Below are 19949 nucleotides of genomic sequence, written 5' to 3' on the forward strand. Positions count from 1 at the left end.
GGTAGCAACGGGGCGCTACGGCCGGGAGGGCGCTGCCCGGGATCCCGACGGCGGCGCGGGGCTGGCGGAGAGCTCGGGGCCGGGGGAGACCCGCGTCGTGCGGGTGTAGACAGCCCCGAAGGCTGCTCTATAAGGGCGTCGACGCGGCTCCGAATGGGTTCGTTCCGATGGCAGTGCCGCTATTTCGAATAACGCGAACGTTCCGGTAGAGTAAAAACGGAAAGCGGAGGAGACGGTGTCACTATAGGCGGCTTTTGAACTGAATCGAGGAGTTCGCTATTTCTTCTCCGGCAGGAGTGGCAGGCGTCAGGCTCCCGCGGTCACAGTTCTGGAGTTGAACGTTCCGCTTAACGAGCAGGCAGCTGTGATTTACCTGCAGGAAAATAGGAATTGAGCCTCCCTCCTTCCTTTCAATTTCCATTATTTTTCCTCGCGCGCGAACCGCAGAGAGCTGGCATTCCGGTAGCGATGTGCCTCGCTCCTTTGGTTCCCGATGGAACACACCGGTTGCGGTAATTACCAGCAGAGCCGACAGCGGGATATGAGCACGTCCCGTTCACCGGTGCCGGGGGAGCAAGGAGGGCTTGGGTCCGGAAGCCTCTCGGCCGCTCCGCGGGCGTCGGGGGAAGAAGCGCGGTCCCGCGGCGGGACGAATCCTCGTGAGGATGATTTCAGTGCCGCCCCGTTTAAAAATAGCGCGCTGCTAAACCAGAACCATCTTTTCGGTTTTGTGACGGTTTTGTCATCGCGTTTTGTTTTGGTTGTATCCTGGCTCTGTCAGCCGGAGGAAGCTCACCGGGAGTCCCTTAGAATCCCTGACGTTCTCCGTGGGGACGTTTCGCGCCGGGGAACTACAGGGACGGCCGGGGAAGTGTCGCTCCGCTCAGTGGGACAGCACCCCGGGGGGAAGTTGCAGCCTGACCCGACGGCCGCGTCAGGGCACGGCGGAGCCGAGAATAGGGCTTCGATGGCAGCCGGGAGCTGTAAACGGGGGGAGATGGGAATGGGCGACCAACGGCAAGCCGGCAGTGTCTCTAAAATCTGAAAGGGGACGGGATCCTTTGGCCTCTATGCTGGAACTCTCCGTGTTTTCAGTGGAAGCTGGCCCGGGGCGGTATTTGGGCTTAGAAATCACTAAGTCCGAGCATTGCGGCCGAGGGAGAGGAAATGGGTACGAAAGCCAAACCGTCTCCTCCCCTCTTCTCTGGCCCTTGACAGCCGCTTCCATTTCACCCGCGGCAGCCGCACTCCCGCTGCTCGCGGCCGTCGAACGCATCGTTCCGTTCTGGGGTTGCCTGTCCTCCCGGCAGGAGGGGGACCGGGGCTGCCCCTCGCTTTCCCGCTGCCACCTGCTCGCGGCTGGGAGTGAGGAGGTGGCATTGGTGGGGCTGGAAATGAAATTCAGTGTAGGTTTCGTCCTAAGGAAGGGGGTTTTCCTGTAAATCTCGGGCAGCTGACAGCTTGAAGTGTAGTTTGTAAGATAACAGACTTGTTCTTTACTGTCTCAGCAGTTCCCATTCGGGCCTGTCTCTTGTCAAAATCAGCTTTTATTTATTTATTTAGCCTTCCTTTAAAAATACTCTTTTACTGTACGATATAGGATGGAGGGGGAAAGAGCTCTCTCAGAACGCACCCTGTCCTCAGATCAGCGTTCTGACACATCCGCCGTGCCCTCCGCCGGGGCAGGAGCCAGATGAATCGGCTCCGGCAGATGCGGCCAATCACCGCTATTACAGGAACGTGGAAAAGCAGAGAGAGGAGAGCGGGTCCGTGCTACTGCCGGGCTGCGCTGCTGCCGCGCTCCCATCCCCTGGGCCGGGCAGGTGCAAGCACCACTGCGGATCGGTCCTCAAGGTCGCGAGGAGAAGAGGGGCGGTGCGTTCGGGAGGCTTTTAGAACGAAGGGCAAAGGGGAAAGAAAAGCAAGCGGGTCGCTGACTTATTGGAACGAAGGATTTCGCGGCCCGCTAATTGCTCTGCAGCTGCTCCCCGTCAGACGCGGTGCCCGAGCTCTCTCTCCCTCTGAGCTGCGGTTTCTTTGCTCGCAGAGCTGCGATGCCGCTGTGTGAACGCCGTGTGATCGGCGAGGAAGGTGATTGAGTGCTCTTTAATCCCTCCCCGCCCTTGTTTGAGGAAGAAAAGAGAATCAAACCATTTGCATTTAATTTCGGACAATGGCGGGATTGTAAAGGCACAAAGGCGATGTTTGATTTGCTGTAATGATGTGATTATGGCCCCGAAGTATCACAAGGTAGGGTGCTGCCCTTCGTGGCGTGAGCGTGCCCTCCTCTTAAGGGCAACTCTTTCTGCTGAAGCAGAGCAGGGATGTTTGGCACTGCAGCGTCGGAGAAGTGCGAGCTCCTGTCTGTGCCAGCCATCTATCAGCGCTTACAGCGATTCGTGTCAGAAGGAGCCGCCGCTTTCTTAAAAACAATCACAAACGCTCAACGGAAGGTGATGCTGGCTTTGTCTGCAGCCGGTGGTAGGGGAAGGAGTGCCCGGTACCCGCAGCTCAGGGAGCACTCAGCGCTCGGCTGGCGTAGCGTGTGCCGATGGGGTACTGGAACGGCACTGCAGCAGGAGTCGATTCAGTTCACAAGTGCTACTGACTGATTTTTAGTACTACTGTGATGGTATTTATCGCTCTTAAAACATATATTTATATATACACACATCGTTGCTTAAAATTTTACTAAAAATAACACATAGCTGACAAGCTCCGCGGTGCGGGATTTGCTAGCTGACCATATTTAACATACCCAATTTTAAATCGGATTTCCTTCTCTTTGCAAGTGATAATTACCGACCTTTTTACCATAATGGTTTCCCTATAGGTATGCGCAGTCAGGGAGATAGGGCACTAGTCTTACTTTTAGCATGAGAATTCAAGTGGTAAAGCTTTCAATGGATGTTGCGTATTCCAGGTGGAAGCAGACAGTCTTTCCAAGTGCGAGGAAGTCCAATATACAATTAGTTTCAGTGCCAGCATATTTGCAAAGGAGGGACTCTGGAAGGAGCAGTCCTCCCCCATTTTTGCATGAATTCAGCGCTGTGTTCCCAGAAGCAGGGGGAAGGGAAGAGCAGACCGTGAAGCCATGGTGGAAGCAGCCACTGGGGGACCTCCCTGCTGTCAGCAGATGGGCAGTGAGTGAATGCCCTTTGTGGCGACCGTGTTGCAGGATGCCGAATGACAAACCTCGCTGCCACTAGGCGGGATGCCCAGCAATGAGCCATCGTTTGCAACTGACTGGGGCTCAACCGTGAAAGCTTTGCACGCTGCTGACCCAAGAAGCTGGTCAGTGACTGCTGATGCCACGTGCTGCCTGAGCTTCTGAGTTTGGGATGGGACCACAGTTGTTGGGAGTGTACCTTGCAAAGTGAAGTGCCTAATGGGCTGGGATTTTTCTTTTTTTTAAGTAGTCACTTTGAACTGCTCATAGGGCAGATTGGCTGAAGATGTGATGCGGGGGCAGACTGGCTCTGTCTGCTGAACTGTGGAAGCAGAGGAGCTCCAGGCCTTGTGCAGCATGGAGAGGTTCTCCCGCTGCTGGCCACTTCCTTCCTCTGGTGAAGGGCTGCCGCTGTGTAGTCCCCTTGGTTGCTCCACGTCACCTTTCACAGAGACAAGGCCTCTTAGTCACCTGGGTGTCTTCTTGGTCTGAGGTCGTTGATGTTGGTGAGCGTGGGATGTTGGCAACGGATACTGATGTGGTAGAGAGGAAAGCAGGCAGTGCCACCTACTGATGGCTCAGTGGAGACAGTCCGCTGCTGCAGTATGTGTCCCTGCAGCCCCGAGGAGCTCGGGTGTGGAGGAGGGCAGGGAGAGCAGACAGATGTGGTTTGGCGAGGAAAGAAGAATTACACAAAGTGCTTCTTTATTGCGAGACTGCTTCCCAAAAGGCCCAGATGTTATCCTACACTTTTAAGAGTGAAGAAAGGATCTGTTAACAAGAACGCCAGAGCTGCTGGAAGCACAGGGCTGATACAATTGCAAACCAGCTCTCTCTCTTGATGCTCCAGTTGCCAAAACCTGGCTTTTCCCATTGAATTGCATGGGATGTTCAGCTTACAAAGCTGTTGGCAGGGAGAGATTTCCATAAGGCAAGAGCACGTGCCTCCAAATTAGCAAAAAGTACTGCATCCTCCATACTCTTGAAGACTGCTTTCATAAAACTAATCCCAATCAGTTGTTGAATGATTTCTATGATTGTGTTTCTGTTTTATGTGCCATGTAAACCATTCCAGAAGACTCTGGTTTGAATTTCTGCCTTCTTTAATGGGAGCTGTTGACTTGTAACCTCCTCCAGATTCCTTTGGGGAGCCTGGCCCTGCTCATTCCCGTGGTGGGGCAGAAACATGGGTGGGCACTGTTGTGTTCCCCTTGCTGCTTGCCTGTTCCAGAGGAGCAGCAGGGAGTTATCAAGGCCATGCCATCCTCTGACCAATGGGGCTTGGAAACCAGTTCTGACCAGGGTGATGACATATGAATTGTAAGGGAAATCTGTGGGTTTTCGAGTTTTTCAATCCTCACCCCAAATACAGGGTAGCCGGGTAAGCTTAGTATTGACCTTCCTTTTCTACTGAAGGTGGCAAATATAAGGTGTAGAAGGTATGAATAATTTGCTTAAGGTAACGTGGAGTCTTTCAGCACTAAAGACTTAGGACCTTTTTCAGGAAGGTGGGGGGCCTGTACTTGCTGCACAGTCCTGGAGAGTGTTGGTGGACCCACACCTGAAAGTGCTGCAGTGTGATGTGATCTTCTTTTATGGGCTTTTACATCAACACAGTCATCTGATAACTCAGATAGGTGCCCAGTGGCTTCTAACTCCCATTACAGTGTTTGTTCTCTGTGATGGGCATACAAAATTTGATAAGAACTGGTTCTTCTAGGCACTATGGTAATACTAAAGTTGTCTCTGGACTAATTTTAAAGGAGGTGTTAATTTTCATCACACCCATCTGAACCTGAGATTCCAGTAGTATACACTGAATACGAACATTCTAAATCATTTTATGACAAATTTGGAACAATGTATTTTGAACAGAGTTGATTTTTTTTTTTTTTTTTTTTTCTCCTCGGAATATGTGGCTGCTACCCCAAGCTTGTCCTAATGCTGATAAAGTACACAGAGATGTGACTCAGGTGCCTAAGAAGGGAGAATTACGCAGATGGATCCAATAGATATCCCAGCAGGTCAAGCTTTTCTGATCATGCAGTGCACAGAGATTGTTTGATAGTTTTGTAATGCAAAATATTGTCGTAATAAGGGTTAAACTTCTGGGGCAGTGGAGCTGAATGCAGCCGCTGTGGATGGAGGTCAGGGCAGATTCTGGTCTGGCTATTTACAAGATAATGAACTGCGCCTCCAGTGATATCAGGGCCTTCCCATTGAGGTCCTGGCTGGATGAGTGATCTATTTGTCCTCGCAGAAGGCTTTACAAGAGTAGACTACTTGTGTGACTAAATATTTGCAGGGTTAGGCCTTGAGCTTGTGCAGTGCAATGCAAATTCAGAGTGCTGTAAATGTTTTTAGAAGAAGAATTTTCCACTTCAGAGTGTAAGGAAAGCAGGGTGAGTAAATGGCAGATAACGTTACTAAATCTTAAGATTATAGCCAATGTAATATATGTCAGATGAGTAGGCGTATGAAGATATGTATACACACATACAGATAAAATACATAGAGAGGTATCTGTGGATATGCTGGTAGATGTATATGGTCAGCTGTAATATCTGTGTATTTCTAAATAATGCATTCCAGTTTTTCTATGAATATAATTCCATGTTTAGTAATAGAAACAGGTATGAGGTCCCATACCTTCCAACTCTGAGTTCAGTGCTATTAATAATACCACATTTATAAATAAAAGCCTGGGCAGAGCTGTGAATGTTGAATTACTGTGTGAATTCCCCCTGCTTGCTGTCGGTTCCAGTGCTCGGCAGCAGCAGCAGGAAATTCTGCCTCACAGCTTTCAGCATGCAGCTTTGGGCCCAGTGCTGGTCCTGAGTGGTGCTGAGCCCTTGCAGTCTGAATGTCGTCTTCAGAGAAGCTCAGAGCTCAACAGAGCTTGATTTCTCCATTTTGATGAGGAGAATTAATTTACTTCTCACACACCATCTCTTTATGTTCTGTAGCAGCAGAGCTGACTTCGCATCGATCTTTAAAGTTGATCCTTTCAGGGAACTCATCCTTTTCCCAGGGGGAGACTACAGGTTGGCAGATGCTTTTGAGCTGAGTGAGGTGGCAAATACATGTTTAAATAAACATGTAGATATATATAATATAATGATGAAAATAGTGTGTATATATAATAGAGAAACACAGATATTCATATATGTAGTCACCTCACTGGTGGAATGTGACGTGCAAAAATATGTATGTACTTATGTGTACATATAATCAGCAATAGAAAAACATTTAGAACTTGGGAGATCAGTAGGTCTTAGAGTGATGTCACCCTCTCAGATGGTGACAGCTGGATCCAAGCATTGGTTGTGTCAAAAAGGATTATGGTGGCTTTGATAATAGTGAGGCATACAAGCTTCTGAAATGCGCCTTCCTGGTTTTGACGTGCACCAGTCCAAACAAACAGCTTAATGAGATGCTACCAGTGGTCACTGGGATTTTTTTATTTTCCCTTGGCACCAAGTCACTGTAAAATATAATATCGATGCAGCCAATTTTGATGAGGTAAATCTATGTCCATGTGCTTTGAAAAATAAAGGACGTGGCAAGCGTTGGCTGCTGTTGCTCTTTATGAAAGCTAAGACTTTTTTTTAAACTGTCCTTCTCTCTTGTAAGTTTGAGCAAACTCTTCTTGAAAGATAGAATGAAGTCTCCAGACATTGCTAATGCAGTGTCACTGTGTGACTGCAGGAAGGGGTTGTCCTCAGGGCTCTAAGTTGGGAAGATCTCCTGTTCAGTATGGGACAGTGGGATTGATTTCCAGATTTTGTGGTTGTAGGAAAAAAAATATGAAAAATGTGAGCATGAAGGGCTGAAAACTAGGAAGGCGTAGGGAAAGCTTCACAGCGTGCTGTGGTTTTTAGTAAAACTGTATAAACAGCACAGATCTTGGAGTATGGGGGATAGCTACTGACTAGGAGGAGTGGTACTCTGTGAGCCAGTGGCTGCTGGATTCTGTCCTGGTAGGCACCTTGGGTCCCCAAGATGTAGCTCTGCCTCAGCATTTATTTTTCTGGGGGAAAAACCCAAGGAACAAACAAAAACCCAGGAAGGATGCCTAGTTAATGTGGGAGGGCCTGTTTGCATATCCTTGCCCTGCTGATGACAGCTTAATTAGCTCCTTTATTTTGTGTTTTCATTCAGCAAGCTTGTCATCTTTTGTGAAGGCTCTGACCTCTGCTTTCACTGTCCCTTTGGCTTGTCCAGGAGGGTACCTCTGTCCTGTAGCTTGTAGGGCTGTGAAGGGAGTGAGTGGACTGTGGTTCCTTGGAGCAGAGCTGCTGCTGGGAGACGCTCCGCTGTGGGGCTGGAGAGTGCAGAGCAGCACGGGGCTGAGTCTTTATGAGCAAGGAAACACAAACAGTCCAGGGAGAATTCAGTAAACAGGGCTGCCCTAAATGAGTTACGACGCATGATGTGAGAACAGCTAAACATTTTGTAGCTGGCTTCCATTTTTTCTAAACAGAAAGCGAGGCATCCCAGTACCGTGACTGTTTGCTATTAGATCCTACAAAAAATATATTGGGGTGGCATTTAACTGCAGTGACTGGGTATATCAAAAAGATGTGAGTTGTATTTCTTTCCACTCATTTAATTGGAACCATGCTGCAAAAGAGTATGAAAGCCATCATTCCTTAATATATCCAAAGCGCAGCTCTGTGACGCTGAGGCTGATGTCCGGCCCGACAGGATTTTGCATAGAGGATCATCTCCTGTTTCCAGCCAAATTCGGTTTCCCTGGGTTATTATTTTTCTTTTCGTTATGTGCGTCCAACTGTCTGTTTCTTACCTCGCTGTCTGGGAATACAAACCTGTTTGTCTCATTTCAGGCCTTAAAATGCGTAGGTCAAATAAAAAAAAAAAAAGGGGAACAAATAAAATGTTTCGTGTAATAACTCCATGTGTATTAACAAGCCAGTTATGAAATGAAAGGGCTGAGGATTACTGTCTCTGAGTATTTTGCTTCTATTATATATTCTGTACTTAGTAAGTGCCTGCATTCTGGATGTTGGTTATCAGGAGGGGGTGAATGTAACTGTTTTAGATGCTTAATTGGCTGTTGGGACATACTCAGTTTGTAATCATCATAATTGCACATACAAGTATGACCATATAATTACATGTGCATTTTTGCATTTAGTTTCATGACTTCAGTTAGAAAAAGCATAAATGCAGCCCAATAAATCCTGTATATATCAAACTTCTGTGCTTTTATAACTCTATATAATTATGTAATAGCGCTGCATCTGGGGAGGTTTCACTTAAGCAATAAAGAGCTCAGGTTAGATTATATATATATAGATTATATATATTTTAAGCTAGACCTACACAAACTTGCTCACTGGTATGGTTGATGAATTCAGCAGTACTCGTGCAAGAAAATATTCTTCTGAGAATAAGGAACCCAGTGTGTATCGAGCTCATTTCAACTTCTGCAGTGACTGAAGTGAGTAGATGGGCAATAGAGTAGTAAAATGCATCTCAGATGCTCAGACAACAAAGACTTTTGCCAGGGTACCGATTGATTGCCCAAGTAGAATTACTGCTTAAAAGTTCCAGTTCTCTGAGAACAAACTGAAACTCTGTTAACTATAGCAACTTGTGGATCAAGATAGAATAGATACAAGTAGGCACTGTAATTAATTTCATCTGCACATAAGTAGTAAGTGATTTATCAGTATTTTATGTGTGGATATACGTGTATCCCATTTTATAATCAAATTCATGTCTAATTGTTATCTTCCTTCTTTCAGTTCTTGGAATAGTTTTTACAAACATGAGACTATCTAACAAAGTCTGATGTCTTGTTTGCCTTCTCTGTTGCTGTGACTCAACACTTAACTGTGATAGTGTTGTTTCCCCCATCTCTATTCCTTTTCACTTCCCTGAGGGCATTTTTCCTCAGTGGGTAACAGTGAGCGCTACAGACAAGCACTGAGTTCACAGTGGAGGAGCAGATGTTTGATTCTGACACTCACAGATGTTTTTCTGTCTGTCGTTTCACACAAGGGAAGTGAAATACCCAGTAAAAATTGCAGACTTCACTCATAGTCCCTCTGTGCTGAAAATTTTGGCTTTCTCTGAACACCGGTAGACAGTACACTAAATATTTTCATTGAATTTCATTCTTATTTTTGTTCGGAAGATTTAAGCAGATGTGTGTTGATTGTGGGCATCCACAATAGCTCACTGAACACGCATTCCTAATTTCTGTAAACATCTGCACAAAACCAGGGTAGAGACACCCAAGTCCCATCCAAATGGCTCTTGCTTAAGAAATTATTGCTGACGTGGCTGCAAGGAGGAAGGTCTGCTTTCCCATTTCATTTATTCCAATCAGCATCCATCCCAAACTCTCAGTTGTGCATCAGTGCCAAGATCTTTTTGGCACGTCTTAGAATAAAATTTTCTAGCTCTTTTTTCGTTTAAGTTAAACTCCGTGTTTAAGCTGTTGTTTTGAAATGCAGTGCCATCTTTACACCAAAAAGAAAAACTGTTTACTTCACTTGCGTTTTTGGAACGCTTTTTTTCATTGAACTGCTGACAGCTCCACTCGGAGCTAGCAGCCTTGTTTGGAACAAGCCACGTATTTGCTGACTTAGCCCCACTCTTTGCTTTTCTGCCTGTGAGGGTCACAAGCTGGAGGAGCACGCTCCATACCCAGAGCTGCTCGCGGCAGCAGCTGTCTGTGGCGGCTCTCGTTCCTCCGGCTCTTGGTTTTGCTGCTGGCCTTGCAGTGGACGAATCTCTCTTCTGTGGGGCTGTACCATGTCCCCCAGCGTAGGAAAGATCCTCATCAGCTTCACTGAGCTCTGTAGAGCTAAAAAGGGTTTGGAAAAAAATCAGGTTACTCTGGGAAAGCAGAGATGAATAGAACCAGAGCACTTTCTGAAGCTGCTTTTCTTTTCTTTTTTTCCCCTTCCCTCTCCCTCTAACCCTTCTGTTGTTAAGTTTATTTGACTGGGGGCAGAGATTACATTTAATTTTATTTCATGTGCATGCTGTACTGGCTGAAAAGTTGCAATCAGATCCTTATCAGGCTCCTTTAACTGCCTCTCTGCCAGGGCTTGGCATGTGGCATATAAAGCCTGTCCCTGTAGCTGTGTCAGGCATTGTCCCACTCCATATAAAGCAAGCTGGCTCTTCCCCGCAGCCCTTAAATATTCTTCTTGGGCAGTTATTTGTGCAAGTGGAAATTAATCGCTCAGATGTCCTTGGAAAGCGAATGCAAGAAGGAGCTGGAGCATGGCCGAAATTGCCATTTAAATTCTTTTAAATTGAAGAATCTACTGGCAGATAATATTTTGAAATATTTGTCCTTCTTTAATGGTACTGCATATGAAAGTCCATCAAGTAGAGCAAGAAGCAATTTCTGGCTGGCAAATGATAAGTTCTGGTATTTCAATTGCGTTTCAAGTTGTATTTCACTGAAATGCACAGTCATTGCACAAATAATAGCTCTATGGAAATGTCATTAAAAGATTTTGTGATGTCTTTTAAGCAGTCTTATTTAGGGAAATTTTAAGAAAATCAAGTTGTCTTTAGCCAGATGTTGCATAGACTAAGCTAATTTTTTTCTGATAGAGTTCTGTTTCTACATTCATGGATATTTTAGTTTTTTTCTTAAACATTTGTTGATGTGAAATCATGCATGGCCGCTTTACTTGCCTGGAGTGGTGTGACACCCACAGGGGCTGTGCTGGCTGCTTTAGGAGCTTCCTTTGGGGATTTCAAGGGAATGTTCCTCAAATGAGGGGGTCCAAAAGCTGCTGGGGAGGGCTTCAAGGCAGCTAAACGCTTTGTAAGAAATATTTACTTTGCACCTCTTCCTCTGAGAAACATACAAGCGTACCAAGATATGTTACACTGATACTGCCCTGTGATTTTTTTTCAGCTCTATGGCTATTGTTACCAAGATAGCAATGACATCCCAGACACGCTGACGGCCATCACTGAACTAGGCTCACCTTTAGAGATGATTCAGCTTTTACAGACTTCCTGGGAAGACAGATTTCGAGTAAGTAACAATTGTTTAAAAGGGACATACAAGAGAACGATGAATATGAAAAAGCATGACGTGTGAAACATAGGTTATGCACAGAGTGGTATAATTCACATTTATTCAGCATTTGCTTTGCTTGTGATTGCATCTTGGTTTAGAAACAAGTTTTAACACTCCCTTTTTGCAGTGTTTAATATGCTGTGCTGTTTTGTCTGTCAATGTTATCTAATTGTAGCTGGCTTATGTGCTTTTACATCGTATCTGCAAAAGTTTCTTACTTGTTAAAGCTCAAGGCTCAGAGTTCTTGGCATTGAGCGTTATGTGCTGCAACTGGAATTTAAACAATAGAAGGATGTTACTTTTCTATCCTGATCATTATCCGAGGTTGATTTTATAATTGTTTTCTTCCACTTCCTGTTCTGCTTGTCTTTTACGGGGGAGAGTGAAAGCAATGTACACAGATCTGAAAGGCGGCTTGTCCACTGCGCTGGCAATTTACCAGGAGCACGAAGGTCACACTTAATTTGTCCAAAATGAAGCCAGACTGCAGCAATGCTTTGATCAAGACAGCACTGTCTCAGTCAGTATACACTGGGCTGTCTAGTCGACTGAGGTTAACTCCCCAAGACGTTTCAAGGCAGCAATAGTTTTCATCTAAAACACTTTGGGCTGTATGGTTCCATCTGTATGGGAGAATTAAAGTGCCCCTGACTAAGCTTGGAGACTGTGGTATGCTACAGCCTACGTCTCTACTGTTATAGTTGGTGCTCTCAAGGCTGGGTAGCTGTGTGCAAGATGTCTATCAGGTAGGGTCCTATGGCCATGCTGCCTTCTGAGTTGTGTTTGGGAGCAATGAGGGAGCTCAACTTCAGCTCCCTTCTCCTGGAAGAAATAGGTCTGTAATAAACAGCGGAGGTGCTTGTCACAGCTCCGTGAAAGTAGAAGCTGTCTTTGTCTCATCTCATCCACAGAGTGCCAACAACACACTGTGATGGCATCTGAGTACCCAGTCAATTACCAAGAGATATGTTAGATGATGGGTAACGAATTGGAAAGATTCCGTTAGTATGGATATTTCTGAGCGAGCACTTAGAAAGGGAGGTAAAGGAGAGTTGTCTTAGACAAGCTACCAAGCATGAAATTATCTAGGACTCAACTAGCACAGAGAAGAAAGAGGAAATAAAATCATATATTGATATGTAAGACATTCAAGAAACATGTAGGTGTGGCAACTGAGGGACACAGGTTAGTGAGCGTAGGGGTGGTGGGTTGATGGTTGGACTATGTTCTCAGTGGTCTTTTCCAGCCTTAATTATTCTATGATATTTTGGTGACCCAGTCCTGAAAAGGACTAAATAAATGGCTTGGTTGTTCTTACAAATAATTTCTTGGTGTTGGTCTGTGAAGCCAGCTTCCTCCCCAGGGCAATGCTGCTCCAGTCAGCAGAGTGTGATGAAGAGCAAAGCCTTCACTGTCGTACTTAAGGCTTTTGTTGTACATGGGTTTTCATACCCCAGACTCATAGTAGGTATGTAGGGCATCAGTCCATAGGGGCTCAGAAAGGTTGCCAATGCAGGAGCAGTGTCTTTTGGGTTTGAGAAAAGGTGGTGATATCAGATGACAACCTGTATTTTTATCCAAACTGAATTCTGGGTTTGTTGACAATTGAAGATAAGTGTATTATAGGTTGGTTTTGGCTAATACTGAGTATTTCAGGGTAGCGCGTGCAGGAATTTGGTGTACTTTCAGAGGGAGGAAAGGAAGGTCAGCTCTGGCATCCCATCACTGTGCCTGTATTCATTCACAGGACAGCCATCACTGTGTAAACTTTGGTATCACTTAAGTAGGATAAACGTTCTAGCCCAGTCAAGCAAGTAGGTGATTATACAAGTGGGGAATAGTCCTAATGTCGCACAGACGTGCGGTCTGTGAAGTATAGCTCCAGACATGCTCAGCCTTTGCTTTTTCATGAGGTACGTGTTTAGGTGCTCCCCTGGGCATATTGTTTATGCCCTGAGATCGAATTTTGATTTGACTACTTCAATGTATGTGACATTAACAGTGTACGTTAACAAAAACCAAAATTATATATAAACAATAAAAACCTTGCTAGACTGGGTAAGACCTGTTATTAGTTTAATATAGAGGATAAAAATTCCAATATTTAATTGTGTTTATATTAATGCTATTTTTGTGTTAATTCAAAACAGTTCTTTAGTAAGGGACTGAGTTCAGCTTTCATTGAGTTTGCTGTCTAATAAGTTTCTAGAGTTTCCAGCAACTGAAAAGTACAGTGTCTGTGCAGAGCTTCCACCCCAGCCTTAAAGTGGCACATGGAGGCCCACTGTGGTACACACACTCCTTCTCAACCGTAAAAGAGAAACACAGGGGGAACCCTTATATATATAATTGTAACAGCAGTCAAAAGGCATGATCAATACAGAGGCAGACTCTGTCTGTCTGCACTGGCAGATGCTGTTTGCAGTCTGAGCTTTGACTGTAGGAGCTCACTTGGCACTTGGGCCAAAATTCCTAACCTGGAGTTTGTACAGAGCAGAAACACAGACGGCATGGTCAAGGCTTGTATGTAATGTGTTATTAAAAGTTAAGGCTTTTTATTTCTATCAAAGTAAGAATAGCAACAATGAGCCATGCTTCAAGAATAGTGTGGGAAAGCACTGGTAAAGAAGCTTATTTTTGTTTCAAGTCTCCAAGGGCTTTACAATCAACTATGTTAATCCTATGAAAAATACCTTAGTTGCAATATTTGGTGTTGAGGATAAGTTATAATGCCCATATTAAGTCATGTGTTTATGAATCTATCTTCAACCAAAGTGGTTTCATTTTTACGGTCTGTACTGAGAAAATGATGCTAGGTACCCATGTTTTTGTATTTCAGATATGTCTCAGCTTAGTTCGGCTTTTGCATTATTTGGCTCACTCTCCTCTTGGCTCTGTGACACTGCTGGATTTTCGCCCCCGACAGTTTGTGATTGTGGATGGGGAGCTGAAGGTGACGGATCTAGATGATGCCAGTATTGAGGAAAGCTCTTGCACCAGTAACAGTGACTGCTTTATGGAGTTTCCAGCACGGAACTTCACTCTGCCTTGTTCTGTTGAGGGACGGTGCCAAAACATGAATGAAAAGAGGAATCTCTACAATGCTTACAGGTACATGATCAGTCCTCTGTAAGGTAAAAGAGAATTAAAAATGGACAAAAAGCCTGCAGCATCATTCAGAGTTATTCATGCCTACGAGTTCATCTTGTCTCAGTTCTGTTATCCAAAAGCTATGAATAATTGTTTCATTTGGGAAAATACCATAACATAGCATTTGTAACTGGGAATATTTTCCATGCTTTGAGTGTGATTCACCACGTAGTCTAATTTCACATTGGTTTAATTCCACTGGATTCTTCACACAAATAACGATTTTTATAATTGTACAGCAGCAGCGCTCACAGAGATGAGGTCCCATTAACACTGTAGTGAGACAGTTCTCCCAGCAGTTCTTTGGTGTAATGATCACCACATGTTTCTTACCACCAGCTGAAGTGGTGGTGCTATGACGTGGGGATGTGGAGGTGGCAGGTTCATGGCGAACCAGTCAGCTGTGGAGGGAAGCCACTGGCTGAAGCATCCATCTTCCTGTCCAGATATGAGGGTGGAGGAGCTCAAAGCAATACCATAATGGTGTGCTCATTTCTTAGACATCCCTTTCAACTATCATGCCATTCACTCCTTGCCAGACCACAGTGAGGAGAGGCTTCTACAGGGAGTGCTGTCTGCTTTGGTCCTGAGGTGCTCACCAGCATGTGCGTTGCATTAACTGACCACACTGGAATGGGCTGTGCCACATGACAGCCATCTGTAGCTGTGCAGCATAGATTTTAGTGTGTCCTGCAAAGTCTTCTGTTTCTGCTTGCTTGGCTTAAAGATCTTGCTTAGCTAGCTAGCTTTCACTTAAGACCATTTTACTGGTCTAGCTGAGAAACTTTTAGTAGGCATCCATTCACCTCAGGCTTAAACGAAGATGTGTCTGTGGTGTACTGGGCTTGGGGCACGTTGCTGGTCTCACTGAAGGAAGCAATCATTTTTTGTTACAATACTCCCTCTGAATTGCACACTGGTGTGTAACACGCACTGTATCCCCATGGTTTCAGCCCCCAGTTCTGCTTTATGTGGTTGAGACAACTGTTCTTCGTTTAACAGAGATTGATGCTGCAGGAGGCTGCAACCATGCATGATGGACTTGGCAACAAATTCTATGCACTTGTCTTAGAAGGCAAAATGTTCAGTTCATTAGGTGTACATTACTTAATTTACTATTTTCACACTCCTGTTGTACAATTAGAGATTAAAAGCAATGTCTGTCAGTGCTCAGCAAAGGGATTGCTTGTGCTGTTGTTAGGCATTAGTCAAAAACAGTGGAATGACAAACAACGCATAAACCTCTTGAAATTTCAAAGTATAGTGGGCCCCAACCTTGCAAACACAATTAGCCTATCTACTTGGTTTCTTCATGAGGTAAATAATTAAAGGAGGAAAAACATTTTGAAAAAAAAAAAAATCTACTATGCAAGATTTTAAACTCACAGAGGGAAGATTTAGGTTGGATATCAGGTGGAAATTCTTTACAGAGAGAGTGGTGAGGTGCTGGAACAGGCTGCCCAGAGAGGTTGTGGATGCTCTGTCCCTGGAGGTGTTCAAGGCCAGATTGGATGGGGCCCTGGGCAGCCTGGTCTAGTATTAGATATGGATGTTGGTGGCCCTGCCCCTGTGGCAGAGAGGTTGGAACTTTATGATCCTTGAGATCCCTTCCAATCCAAGCCATTCTATGATTAGTCACTGTTAATTTTCAGATTGTTACCTTCTACCATAAATCCATCTCTGTGGGTTTTCTGCCAAATATTTGAGGGACTAATTTTAGAAGCATTGAATAGTTTTAAATGTAAGGCTGTTTAATACTTTGAACTATTGACCAATGGGTGAATTTCTCCATCACAGGCAGTTAAGATCAGGTAGTTCTTCAGAGAAAAAAGAAACGGAGAAAAGACTGTAGGAGCAAACTGGAAGGAATTTGGCAGATCACAAATGATGCCACTGGCCTTAATCTGAATAACAAACATTCATGTAATTAAGCTATTCAGACACCAATGTCTGTACATTTCAGAATTTCGCATGTGGGTGTTTGCATTAGGACAAGTTAGGTATTCATATAGCCATGGAAGAACAATAAGCTCTGTGACTTGCATCTGTCCGGCATTTAGGAAAGTAAATGGCATCTACTGAGTTTTTGCAAAGAGCTATTTGCAATCAGTTGGTCTCTGCTGATGGTTATTTTCTCAGCAGAAAAAATGAAGTAAAATTTACCAGATAAATTACTCAATGCAAATGTTATTCCACTCTTCAGATTTTTGTGTCTGTTTTCATTGGATGTTTCGTGGCCACAGCTAGAAAAACCTACCTGGAGATAATCCCGCTTGTGAAAATCATAAATATTATTTTTGTAAGGGATTAGAAGGGAGTTAAAATCTCAAGGAAATATTCATTGTGTAAGTGGAATATGTCAACTCAATAATACCTGTGTCTGTGATCAATTTTTGCTATCAGTAACTCAATTTTTAAATTTGTGCTTATATAAGACATCTGCTAGTCTTGCTCCTGAGTATGACTCACTGCAGGTTTTTGTTTGACAATGTGGTCTCTGTATATGAAAAAACGTTTACTTTGCTTTGCAGGTTAGATGTAAAGCAGGGCAATTTCCCAATTGTGTTACTGTTCTGCTCATTACCTAATATTTATGCCCGATAGCTCTGTTTATGTTGTCAGATCCTGAACTGTCCATCTCTATCTTAGGTTGCTATGACACTGAGTTTACAGTGTTTAGTAATATTGGAAGAGAAATAGAAATTTAAAGGAACAATGTGAAATTAAGTATACTTCAAATGATGTTAAATAAAGGCATATTCTTTTCTCTTTTGAAATGGAGAGGATACATCCATACATGGCAATCCACATGAATGCATCTTGGTTTTAGATAAGTGATGAGAACAGAAAAGATGTTCTGAATTGCAGGGTTGTGAAAACAATAGAAGAAGGTATTCTTCTCCCTGTTAATTTTAAAGTCCAGGAAAACTGTAAAAAATAAAGTAACAATCAGTTCTACGAAATGAACAGAAATCTGATTTATGCACTTCAAGCCTTGAAAAGCCCCTGAGACTTCTGAAGTTGATGGCATCCTCGCAGTTTGTCAAGGTACAGACAGCTTTGCTAAGAGATGCATTCTGTGGGGCTTCACAGCACATTTCTGCATTAACGGAACGTTTACACATAGTTACAAGGCAGCCTTGTATATAGCAGCGTGGTCTAGTTATGCCAGACAGCTGTGTGAATACACACAGCTATATTTGACTGTAGAATACGATTTTATTTCCTGAATAGGTCAGTGGCTTACGAGCAATAGGAATTTCATTCGGTAGTTGTCCCATGTTTGTAGTTTCTTTTATTTTTCAACATGGATTACTTTTCCTTTCCAGGTTTTTTTTCACGTACCTTCTGCCACACAGCGCGCCGCCCTCACTGAGACCATTACTGGATAAGATAGTCAACGCCACAGGTAATCACACTGGATGTGGTAATGCCAAGCTTTTCTTTTTTTGGTGTGACTATCACATGTGGGGTATGAGGGGATGCTGCTTTTATATTTGCTGCAAGGAAACTGAATTGTTTTTCTACTCAGGATAAATTTCACCCCATACAGAAAGGGCAAAAAGGGCCCTGTATACCAGATAAATCCCACTGTGAGATATTAACTATGCTTGACAGAGGTCTGTGCTTCTTCCTGACATGTCTGCACAGTGGTGAATTGCATGAATGCAGTTTCTACGTTTATCCCGAGGAGCAATCTAGAGAAAATTCATCATGGTGAGAGGTTGTGCTGCCTCCTATAGAGCATGGTCCTTGTTGCAGAGCTCCTTGTGGTGTCTGCAGAGTCCCTGTCTCTAGCAGGACAGATCTAGGGGGATCTGTAACTACCACTAGGATGCTTACTTGCCTGTCGCCAGTGGTTAACGCTGGTGCTTTTTATACCTCAGGAGCCAGAGGCAAGTGAAATTATCATAGGCCTTTACTGATGGCCAAAGTTGTGCCTCTGGGACAAGAGCAAGCTGCATGCACCATAGTTCTCTTTTGAGGGCTTTTGGCCCTAGGTCTAGCAGCTTTGTGTCTTGCGCTATATTGAGTTCCACTAGGAACTGAATGATGCCAGTCTACAAACAAGCAAATTCTTTGGAGTTCCCTGCATTGGCTGATGTTCATCCCATCTGGGCAGCTCAATGCAGTGTTTTCTGCTTGGGGGTCTTGGCTTCCCAAGTGGATGAGTCAGCATTTGACACACCTAGCTCACATCCGATAAGAAATCTGATTTATGGTCACTTTGTAGTAGCTGATGGACTCTGTGTCCACATCAAGCACTGTCATGGAGCAGCCTCTCTTTGAATGCTGCCTTTCTTTAGTTCTGTGAAGGTTGCTTCTCATCTGAATCATGCTTTTTCTATGTTTTTAAAGGAGAGCTTCACTGGGGGATAGATGAAACAGCTGCTCAACTAGAAAGAGTTTTGAATCTGTATAAGAGTGGAGAGTACCTGCAGAACACTACCCGGATATTGAAATCTGGTAAAGTATCCTTTCTCGAACCTTAAGATTAAAGACTCTGCTTTGGCTGGTAATTGAGGTTTGAAAGAGAAAATGTCTAGAAAACAGAGAGCTTACAGGCTGTTGAAGTCGTGCACACAATAATCAATTGTCTACTTTTTGCTTCCTGGGCACTTTCTGCAGCTGAGTGTAGTGGTTGGGCCTTGCATAAGAGATGAGCAGGCTGCAGTGGTAAAAGGAAGCCCAGCAGAGCCTGGCTCTCCTAGAGGGTCTGTGGAAAATGTGTTTAATCACATACACACACTTCTTTGCTGTTGGAACATTAGAACTTGCCCAGATATCACGACTGAAACAGAAATCCCATAGATACCTTAAAGCTCTGAGGATTTTCTGAGGCTCATAGGAGTTTCATAGAATCATTGAATTTTTGGAGTTGGAAGTGACCTTTAAAAGGTTATATAGTCCAGCTCCCCTGCAATGAAGACGGACACCTACAGCTTGATCAGGTTGCTCGGAGCCCCCCTGAACCTGACCTTGAGTGTCTCTAGGGACAGGGCATCTACCACCTCTATGGCCAACCTGTGCTAGTGTTTCCCCTACTGTAATTTTTTTTTTCTATTTCCAATCTAATTCTCCTCTCTTTTAGTTTGAAACCATTTCTCCTTGTCCAGTCAGAACAGACCTTGCTAAAGAGTCTGTCTCCTTTCTTACAGCCCCCTTTTAAATACTGAAAGGCTGCTATCAGGTCTCCCTGGAGCTTTCTCCCCAGCTTTCAGCCTGTCTTTGTAGGGGAAGAGTACCATTTCTTGGCTCAATTTTGTGACCCCTCCTCTGGATGCTTTCTAACATGTCGACTTATCAATTCCATCTTTTTCCAATTTGGATAGGAGGATGTTGTGGGAGATCGTGTCAAAGGCCTTACTGAAGTCCAGAGAGATGATGTTGGTGGCTCTTCCCTTGTCCATTAACAAGGACAGTTACACCACCATAGAAGGCCACTAGGTTGGTCAGGCAAAAGTTTCTCACAACTTAACCAAGATAGCAAGACAAAACTTTTATCTTCCTTTACAAGAAGAGAAATGTTATTAGCAATAAAAAAAAAAA

The 19949-nt window shown here is 44.3% G+C and overlaps 1 protein-coding gene across 1 annotated transcript in view; it reads left to right on the forward strand.

Annotated features, from left to right (window-relative positions):
• The first annotated feature begins 10177 nt into the window (after positions 1-10177).
• PKDCC (protein kinase domain containing, cytoplasmic) overlaps positions 10178-19949 on the forward strand; it is a 22079-nt gene continuing 12307 nt past the window's right edge. Inside the window, exons 1-4 of the mRNA XM_031552378.1 lie at positions 10178-11204; positions 14089-14360; positions 17729-17808; positions 18759-18866. Of these exons, the coding sequence (XP_031408238.1) occupies positions 11163-11204; positions 14089-14360; positions 17729-17808; positions 18759-18866 (502 nt within the window). The 5' untranslated portion in view covers positions 10178-11162. The remainder of the gene's footprint in view (positions 11205-14088; positions 14361-17728; positions 17809-18758; positions 18867-19949) is intronic.

Source organism: Meleagris gallopavo, chromosome 2 (genome assembly GCF_000146605.3).
Source record: "Meleagris gallopavo isolate NT-WF06-2002-E0010 breed Aviagen turkey brand Nicholas breeding stock chromosome 2, Turkey_5.1, whole genome shotgun sequence".
Lineage (NCBI taxonomy): Eukaryota > Metazoa > Chordata > Aves > Galliformes > Phasianidae > Meleagris > Meleagris gallopavo.